This window comes from Xiphophorus maculatus, chromosome 12, assembly GCF_002775205.1.
Source record: "Xiphophorus maculatus strain JP 163 A chromosome 12, X_maculatus-5.0-male, whole genome shotgun sequence".
NCBI lineage: Eukaryota > Metazoa > Chordata > Actinopteri > Cyprinodontiformes > Poeciliidae > Xiphophorus > Xiphophorus maculatus.
The window spans coordinates 18,187,165-18,197,293 of record NC_036454.1 but is presented as its reverse complement, the minus strand read 5'-3'; the positions used below and the strand labels follow the sequence as shown (position 1 = coordinate 18,197,293).

Genomic DNA, 10,129 nt, shown 5'->3' with positions numbered 1-10,129 from the left:
ATTGTCCTAATCCTGTACAGTATGCTCTTTATTTACTTTGGCAGTCATTGTTAAACTTAACACCAAATATATCAAAAGAAGAAGTTAATGTAACGTGGCATCTATTTAGAAAGAAGAAGTAAGTGACATTCATTTATATATCAGTCAAATGGTACTATGGGCCTATACTTACTTATAATCACAAAAAAATGATCCATGAAGATGATCGCTTTATATAATTTATGGTTGCTCTTGAAAGTCACTCTGGGTTTTCTACTTCTTCTGCTAGCCCCATCCCCTTTGAAAAGAAAACAAAAACTTTTTATTGTGAAACCTGGAAACATTAAAGTGTCTGTACCTTTAGTGCTCAATGTCACGTAGATTGCCACAACTGTGGTGGTCATGTTCAGAATCAGAATTAAAATCAGCTTTATTCTTCAAGTTTGTGCACACAAGAAAGGGATTTGACTTTCATTCTTTTCTCTCCATAAAAACAAATATCTCAAAAAGGCAAAAAAAGAAAAAAGCTTTTTCTTTTTTGTATATGTATTTAATTGTGTTTTCACACAGAGGAAAACAAGGTTGAATGGGTGCAAACATGCATGGTACCAATCTCAGTATTCTGTTCAGTGTTTATCAGAGAGATAGTCTGGGGGAAGAAGCTGTCTTTGTGGCAGCAGATTCTTTATCTTTTTGTAAATAGTGGCCTGTAGCACCAAAATGAAGATAAAAATCTAAACAGTTTGTGTCCAGGATGTGTGGGGTCTGCAGAGATGTTAGCTGCCCTTTGCTTGACCCCAGGCTTGTACAATTGTTGGATGGAGAGAATATATATAATCATACCAAGAAAGCATTAAATAAGGTCTGGCCAGTCAAGGTATTTCAAATTTTGAACTAGAGATCTCAAATTCAGAGTAGCTGAGGTAATATGAAGTAGGTAAATCTTTTCTGCTGTCCAAATTGCTTTGTACAACATGGAGGGTCAGTTTTAGTCAGGGTGCTGTCAGATAAATGAAAAATTTAGCATAGTGACGCCCATACTGGAGAGGTGGCTCCAACAAATCCCTGGTGGAAGATGTGACGTCTTAGAGCCCAGCAGTATCTGCATTTTTACCTTGAAAATGAGATTAACAATGCTGGGAAAGGCGGGAAATAGAGCCTGGAAGTTCATGGAATAATATCATAAAGGTGCTTTGAAGCACAGTAACTTATTGCTTGTAAAGAACCAAACCTCAACTGCACAGTTTCACTTTTCCAATCTCCCTCCCCTGAACCGTCAGGGTTCTGACAACACCTAAAAGTCAGAGGGGGAAATACGAAATATATTTATAACAGTTAAACACAAGCAGATAACATCATCAACCGTTTATTTGTAAGATACGACAATGTGCAACAGTCACCTAATATTTAAATGTGAATTAAAGGAAAATCCGTTTATTTACGGATCAACTTCCGGAAGTCTTTATTTAGCTCCCCCCCCCTACTGACACGTAAAATGGTTTAGTCCAACCTGGAACTGTCTATTATTTTCGGTAAAGACGACGCTTGCGGCTGATAAATCCGTTTCTGTGTCAGCAACAAATCTCCAGACAAACAGACGAGCTACCATTTTAAAGTCGGCTACTACGACATTTGCTTCGGATGATATAACTGAGCAGTGAGAGTGTTTCCTGCGCAGGACACCCCTGCTGCTGTTGCTAGGTGCTGCTCCTGGCACTTCCTTGTTCAAAAGTTTTATTTAGAGGAAGGCTCGCGGGCAGAAGTTGGTCACTGGACTGGGTGTCATTCCTGCTGTCAGCGATGGCGTTATGGCGCACATTTCGCTGTGATTAGCGTGTACCCGCCGCCGCTTCGATCATAGATGAAATACTCAGAGACTGTCAGTAGTGAAAGGCTCCAGAAAGAGGAAGATGTCCACGGCTAGCATTAGCGAAGACATCCGAGGGAAGTTTCCCCTTCATTCCGCAGTTTGGGAGAACGACTACAGGAACTTGGAACAGCAAATACGATTACAACAGGTTTGTAGAAGCAGCAAGTTAGCTGATAATGCCACAAAATGAAAGCAGAGGCTAGTTGCTGGCTGTGTTTATAGCCTGTGAAAGTAGGCCGGGGGTGTTGACAGATGCTGTGCTGTCACACAGGAAAGTTACCTGATGACTGATCAGCTCACTCACAACATTAACTTGCTCAGAAAAACAGGAAGGAACAACAGGTGCGTCTTTGATTTGCAAGACGGATCGAAAAGTTCATATACTTCTGGAATTCAAAAGTGAAACTCGTATGGTATATTGATTAGTTACACGCACAGGGGTGTGTTGTTGTTCATTTGGAAATGGAAAAGTTTGTGGCTAACAGTTTAACGTTTGTTTTGAATATGAGAGTGATACGTTATGACCTGCAAAACATGGGAAAAACTGGTGACTTTAGAGTCCAGCTGTCATTGCTAAGAATGCTGGGCTCAAATAGTCCTCTATCCAAGCATATTTTTGGAAGTTGTATGGAAGGGAAAAACTCATTTGTTAAATCTATAAACTACTAATAACTGAAGTCTTGAGGGAATGTCCACCATTCAGTTTTTCATCTGCATCTGCAGTCAGTCCAACAGTCTCCAGTCGTGTATCTAGGACATGGACTATAGCTATTGCATTTCTTGTACTAAACACTTCACAATATTAGAGATGTATTACCAGAGGTGAAGATAAAAAGCACTGGACTGTTCTGTACTCAGGGGTCCAAAGTTTTCTTTTTAGATGAAAATAAATGTTGCATTTTATTTGTAAATCAAGATCTCAACATCTGGAGGAAGAGTGGAAAACTACACAATCCAAGTTTCTAGGGGGTCTATGTCATCTGATGATATTGGTTCAGTGCTTTTTATCAAGTTTAAATGCAGTTGCCTGCCATAAATGTTTTAGCATTTTATATTTCCCTCTCGTGACGAGCTTTAACAAGATTCAGATTAAAATTTTCCTTCCGAACTTTGCATCCACCTACATTTCACCACTAGCTCCATTGACATGAAACTATCGTTTGCAGTCTGTAATTAATGATTAAAGAAAATAAGTTTCATCCAGAAGTCATAGACATTTGTTACACTCAACATATCGAATGTATAATAAACATGTCAAGACATAACATTGGATAAAGATGACAAAAATACTTTGGATATAAAAAAATAAATGATTACAAATAAAAATGTTTCTTCAGTTACTGTGCCTCTGAGTTGATTTAAGACAGACTTTTTACAGAGGGACTTTGGCACCTCTAACCAATGACTGCATGTCAATTACAGCGTGACTAATAAAACCTGTTGCTTGTGTGGTGGTGCAGGTTTGCGTAATTATCAACCGCTGCCAAAATTAGTATATACAACCGCACAGGGATGTCATTCAGGTAAATGTGACCTGTTGTTGTGACCCTCTTCAAGTGTTTACCTGTGCTGTATGACGTAATTTCTGTACTTGTCATGTTTATTGTATGTTTTTTTTGTTTTTCTCAGAATGACATCGAGGCCGTTGATCCCCGGGGTCGAACACCTTTGCACCTGGCCGTATCCCTCGGACACCTGGAGTTGGTCAGAGTTCTTCTGAGACACGGTGCTTCAGTGACTAAAGAAAATGCCAAGCATTGGACAGGTTAGCCTGCTGCATATCGGCCAAGTAGGGCTATAAAACACCGTCCTTCATCTTCTCTTATATGTGGTATATTCATGTCAGTTTCATGGTTATTTTATCTCCTAAATCCCCTCCTCATCTGTTGCTAATGGACTTTCTTGTAGATGCTTAACATACTCCCTCAGTTACAGTAAAACACTCACCACCAACATTACTGAGGTTTTTAAATGGATCATTGCAATACCAGAGGGACCGATGCTGATACTTTAACAGGCATTGTGGTTTCCATGCTCTTCTGTGTATTGGTGCAGTGCTGCAGGAAGCTGTCAGCACTGGAGACCCAGAGATGGTTCAGTTAGTGCTTCAGCGTAGAGACTACCTCAAAGCCTCCACTGCTCTGGGAGGAGTGCCTGAGCTGCTGTTGAAGATCAAGGAGGTTTTTATTCAGATTTTTTTTAACAGAATATTTGCAAATCTGGAAACGTTTACTATTGTAGAATAAAAAATGACCTTGCTTTTTTTCCCCCACCAGTCTCCAGACTTCTACATGGAAATGAAATGGGAATTCACCAGCTGGAGTAAGTGGGAATTTTGTGTGCGTGTGTGTGTGTGTTTTATGTTAATTATAAAGGCACAGGCATGTTTTTCCCTAATACTCAAGCATCCAGAGCTTTTTGCATAAAGGTTTCATCAGGTCGTACAGGCAAAACAACATACCTGCCTCTGCTGTTTCTGTTTAGCTAAGCGTCACAATTTTTCCTCTGTTCGTGTCATTGCTTCAGTCCCTCTTCTGTCCCGGATATGTCCAAGTGACGTTTGTCGCATTTGGAAAAGCGGTGCCAGCCTTCGAGTTGACGCCACCCTTCTGGGCTTTGACAACATGACCTGGATCAGAGGCCGAAGGAGTTACATCTTCAAAGGAGATGGTGTGTGTGTGTTTTAAACTCCTATGTAAAGACGCTTTCTAAGGTGTTTAAGCATAAAAAACATTTTTCTTTTTTATGTCCCACAGATTCCCATGCAGAGTTAATGGAGGTGAACCACGATGATGGCGTCGTCGACACTGAGCGCTTCAACATATCCCAAGAAATGGAAGACGTCACGTTGGAGTCGATGCAGCCAGCTGAACAGGAAGTCGCCAAAAGATTGACAACATCTATTGTCAACACCTACTTGGACACAAAGGATATTGCTTTTGAAAGGCGAGATTTCTTTCTGGTTGCCATCAGTCACAACACAAATAGCTCCAATGCTCTTTAATCTCTTTTACTGTCAGCTAATGTTTGTCTCTAATTAGGTCTGTGTTCAGCAAGATTAGTACTCATCTCATGGTAACAATTTCTAGAATCTCTGCAGAATTTATTTCTAATATCTGTATACACACCGACTTGAATGAGAGGATATATTTACTTCTTATCATCGGTGCTAAATTCAGTTTTGCCAGACCCATTCAAGAGAGATTAATTGCATTAAAATTCTTATGTAAAAAAAATTGATGTATTTAATTGATCAAAATTAATGCATTAAAGTTCCAGTCTTATTGGTTTTGCCTGAACTGTGGAAAACTGTTCAAGCTCAGCCAGAATGGGTGGAGACTAGAGCATCTCTGAATTTGTTTTCTCAATTCAACTTAGGTCTGAGCTTTGACTTTGCTGTTTTATCAATATGAATAAGGTCTGAATTAAACTATTTGATTGTCGCTGTGACTATAGATAAGGTAGTTGGAAAACACTCTGTTATTTTTAATAAAAATGTCCAGGGATTGGAAATCCTTTTGGAAAGCGCTGCTCCATCACAGTTTATTATGTTCTCTGCACTGTAAAGAGTTGTTCAAAGATGGCAAAAAAATTCTCTATGATGTTGCCTTGTTTTCTCAAATACTTTTTGTTTTTTTCCCCAACAGATGCAAATCTGGGATTTTAGGTTGGAGAACAGACAAAACCGAAGCAGTCAATGGATTTGAAGCAAAGGTTTGAGAAAGTTACATGGCTGACATTTAGAAAAAACAAACTCCCTATCCACTAGCACCTGTACAGCCGGTCATTCGGATTTGTGCTTTATTTTCTTTCAGGTTTTTAGTGTGAACAATGTAAACGTGGTCATCAGGACAAGGACGGAGCATTTAACAGATGAGGAGAAAACCAGGATTAAAAGTAGGAGGAGAACATTTCTCTTACTTGAGTTTAGTTTCTCCAGACCTGTAAATTCACATGTAACCGTTCTATTCATAGGTGAAAGGAATGTTTTGGAGTCTTTGCTGGGGACTGTGGAGCAGCACATAAGTGCCCAGGGGGTAAGATGCTCATTTCAGTATCAATTAAAGATCAAATTATTTGTTTCGCCTCTCAGTTAATGGCTCATTTTAGTTTGTTACTCCAATTTGCAGAACTTAACTCTGGAGTATGCCACAGCCACAAACCCCACTGCGATCACTCCAGAGGAATATTTTAATCCCGACTTTGACCTGGGTAACAGGGACATTGGTCGTCCCATCGAACTGACGATTCGTACACAAAAGTAAGAATTTCTGTTTTTATTGTGCAGTCTTCATCAGGCCGGGTGCATGTTTAATGAATGCCTTCTGTAATGTTCATCCACTTAGGTTCAGAGGAACACTGTGGATGAGTGAGGAGCATCCTCTGTCCCTGGTGGAGCAGGTGACCCCCATCATCGACCTCATGGCTCGAACCAGTTCCCATTTTGCACGATTAAGAGACTTTGTAACCCTGAAGTTTCCCCCTGGATTTCCTGTTAAAATAGGTACAAACCAATACATCCTTTCTTCTTTTTTTTTTCTTTTTATAAAATTAGCATTTTAAAGATTTTTTTTATCTTCTCAGAGATTCCCCTGTTTCATGTGCTGAATGCCAGGATTACATTTGGTAATGTAAACAAATGTCCCACTGAAGAGGAAGCAGCAGCCACGCCGACGTCTTTGGAAGAAAATGATGAAGTAGCCACAGGTAGCGACGCAGCCACAACATTTGTTGTCTTAAAAAAACAACAAAAAGACTCCATGTTCCTAACTCCTTAGCGTCTTGTTCTCCATTCGGTTCTGCCCTCCTTCCACAGCTACAACTCCCTTTCAGGTGTGTCCCTCGGTGTTCGAAGTACCTCTGAATTATCACCGCAGAGGGGGCAGCCGCCACACCCCCATGTCCAACAATGATGATGAACTTCTGCAGTATGCCATCCATCAGAGCCTCCTGGACTCACAAAGAGGCTCAGGCGAGGTCAGAGCAGCAGCGCATCATATTTTCCACTGCTTATTCTCTAACGTTGCTCCTTTCTAAATATCCCTCTTGTTTGTGTGTTTTTATAGGTGAGCTGGGATGATGCTAATGGAGAATTTCCACATGCAATGACAGGCAGCCATAGCGATGGGTAGGTCCAGGCCTTTTCACTAAATACATTGCCTTGCAAAAGCATGCTTACGGTTTTTTCAAATAAAGATTTGAAAAGTGTGACATACATTTCAAATCAGCCCACTTCAGTGGGCAGTTAATAACTACATGGTGACCGCTTGTATGTCTTCATAACTACTAGTAAAATTTACTTGAGTAACATTTTGGAAAAAAATGTAACATTTCGGAGTAGTTCTGTTCTAACAAAGCATATTGACTGCAAGTATTAGTTTTGTATTTTTTATGATGTAGAAAAGTGCTTTCTGAATCTTATTTTGTGATTATGCTATTTGTTTATATTTTATTTATTTATGTCATGTTAGTCTTTAAAATACTAGGTGCTGGACATGTATATAACATTTTTGTCTGTCTGATGATGACATCACTTTAACATATTGAATCAAATGTTCTGATCAGTTACTCAGTACTTTAGCAGCCCCTCTAACTAAGACACTTTTTACATGAGAAAAATACGATGCAGTGGTGCTACTGCATTGAGTACAACTTTTGGCTGCTCCACCCACCTTCTCTGTTGCTTAGTAAAGGCAACAGCTCAGGATTGAATCTGTCTTCTTTCTTTCAATCTTATTCCAGAAGTATCCCTGAAGGGTTGCTGGTGGAAGTTGGAAACAGCGTCAGTCCCGTGAGCTCTCCCTCCGCTTCCAGCCACGACTCGGACCTCCACCTGGCCATGGAGCTCTCAGCTCGAGCTCAAGAAGAGGTTGAGAGGAAGAGGAAGCAGGAGGATGAGGAGCTAGAGCGGATACTGCAGCTGTCGCTCACTGAGAAGTGAAGAGGAGAAGGAGGGAATTTTAAAACGACGTTCCTGGAACCAGAAGTAACCACCACACCTCAGTGTTTCCTTCCTAACTTCTCTAAATCCACCTATGCAACCACTGATTTTCATTTTTGCTGTAACAGACTTGGACCCATACAAGCAATAAAAACTCTCCATTATTTTTCAATAGATATTTTTAAGAAGAACTTTTTCTTTCCTATATTCCTTCAAGTGGACATCTTGTCACTACTTACTTACTTCAGACTGTTGAGGTACTTTAGTCCTTTAGTTATTTTTGTTTACTATTCAGACTCACAACAGCATTCACATTCGTTAATCATTATTGTTTGGATTGGGGTTAAATTACAGTTAAGTTCTTGAGTTAGCTTCAAATGTTTCTTTGTGCTGAGATGTCACACTTTATGCCACCACAGCCCTTGTTTTGTTTAGTTTTTTCTTAACATGTAAAGTCAGATTTCTTCTAAAAGCCTAGCACATCAAATTATTTTGATCACTGCAAGCGTAAAGCAGCAAGCTTGAGTATTATTGCAAGTCTTCCTGCAGAGTTGCTTCTCAAAAATATGTTTGGCTCATCAAATAAGAAAAATCTCAGGGTTCCAACTTTCTAGATTTTTTTTTTTCTTCCAACATTTATTTATGAGATTCAGAGCTGTTGTAGCCTGGTAAATGTTTCTGATGCAAACGGTATTTCTCATGCATATCATTCTGTGCTAAAACCTAAAAATGGAAAATTCATGGAGCCATTTCTGAATGCATTTAGATCTATGTTGTGAATGTACAGGACTGCAGGTGGTTGAACAAACGCATGTTGCCATGGGAAATGTTTTTAAAGTAACTGCATGGTGACAAATCTGTACTGCAGCCAGGCCTAGACTTGGCTTGAGGTAATAAAGTAATTATTTTTGTAACCTGTCACTGAGCGCAGCTTCAACTCCCTTCAGAAATGCAATAAAAGAGACCGGTCTTATCTGTGAGTCGTTGCGGTAACCGATGTAGCAGCATTTACCTTCTCCAACCATGAACTGGAGGCGTCACAGACTCCAGCATGATTAAGAGTAGCAGCTTCAGCATGTGCCAAGGATCACTTTGCTCTGAAAATGCCTGAGGGGCCGAGGTATAGTAAAGTTCATGGAGTGCCACTAAGACAAAAAAAATTCTAATGTTTTTTTTAAGATGTGTTTTTTTTAATGTGATTGATGAGCTGAAAATGCTTTTGGTTTGTACCAGAGTGATGCAGAGTAATCACATTAACCACTAAAGTTGATTTCACTGACAGCCAACCATTTTTTAAAGGTCCCCTTTGTTGCTATGATTCAACTGACTGTAATGGATCAATTTGCCAAACTGGTGAAAAGTCAACTTTGTGAAGGCTAGCTAATGTTGATGCAGATCTCTGCAATGCAATGTGTGAGCAAAGATGTTTTCTAAAAAAAATAAAGGTGAGTTTTGAAAATGTCTGAAAATGTTCTAAAATAAAAGCACTTTATTTCCATGAGGACTAAACTTGTTTTTTTTTTCTTTCCTAAGTTAGCAACTTAAAAAAAAAAAAAAAAATCCATGACAATGTTGATAATTTCAGGGGAAAAAAGGTTTATTTTTTTGTTTCTCTTATTCATTCTTTTCTCAATTAAGTTTTTAACAACTGGCTCAGTATAATAAAAGTCTATTTAAGTCTCACATCTTCAGCCTGAACCTGGTCAGCAGTGTGAAGTGCAGATCCTTGCAGTAGCTTTCTCTTAATCATTTTCACTTGTTGTCTCCACCACTACAGACTTCAAAGTTTTGCAGATTTGATGTGACAGACCAAGACAAAGTGGTTCATCAGCTGTGAAGAACGCTTCCTAACTTTAAAAAAATTATTTGATGGACCCAGTTAATAGAGTCCATCTGTGTTTTATTTATTCTCAGATTAAATCTCATTCTCAAACCTAAATAAATGGCAATCCCAGAAGGAAGCCTGTTAAAGGGGGCAGTCGTCTTGAGGTGGAGGCTAATCTTTCACCATAAACACACACCAAGAACTACGTAAAATGGAATGATTTAGATCGATACATATCCAATCATGACAGCCAGAAGTCCAGTCCAAAAAAATTATATTCACAGATATCCCAAAATAGTTGCGGCCCACAGGCTATTGGTTTAACAAAACAAATTGCTAAGAACACCATCATTTTCTCTTTCATATTACTCTTACACACTACTTTGTGTCACATAAAACCCCAGTAGAAGACACAAATGCTTGTGGTCATAGTGTTTTAAAAACAAAACAAGTTCCATATGGTTAAAAGCCACGTAAAATTTACTGTAGATATCTTTTTCTGTAATACTTATTT

General features: G+C 39.2%; 1 protein-coding gene across 1 annotated transcript; it reads left to right on the top strand.

Moving 5' to 3' along the window:
• Positions 1-1,495: 1,495 nt before the first annotated feature.
• On the top strand, positions 1,496-9,288 carry ankrd13a (ankyrin repeat domain 13A). The gene is made up of 15 exons (XM_014474629.2): positions 1,496-1,997; positions 3,479-3,614; positions 3,905-4,029; positions 4,126-4,171; positions 4,376-4,519; positions 4,606-4,795; positions 5,497-5,563; positions 5,665-5,746; positions 5,825-5,886; positions 5,980-6,110; positions 6,196-6,353; positions 6,434-6,556; positions 6,666-6,826; positions 6,916-6,977; positions 7,592-9,288. Exons 1-15 carry the CDS (start codon positions 1,890-1,892, stop codon positions 7,788-7,790), a joined length of 1,794 nt encoding a protein of 597 aa, XP_014330115.1. The 5' UTR covers positions 1,496-1,889; the 3' UTR covers positions 7,791-9,288.
• Positions 9,289-10,129: the final 841 nt, after the last annotated feature.

Excerpts from the sequence above, each read along its gene's own strand:
- ankrd13a (XM_014474629.2), top strand. The coding sequence starts at position 1,890 with ATGTCCACGGCTAGCATTAGCGAAGACATCCGAGGGAAGTTTCCCCTT. Across the intron at positions 4,520-4,605 it reads TTACATCTTCAAAGGAGATG|ATTCCCATGCAGAGTTAATG; the intron begins GTGTGTGTGTGT and ends TATGTCCCACAG. Across the intron at positions 4,796-5,496 it reads AAGGATATTGCTTTTGAAAG|ATGCAAATCTGGGATTTTAG; the intron begins GCGAGATTTCTT and ends TTTCCCCAACAG.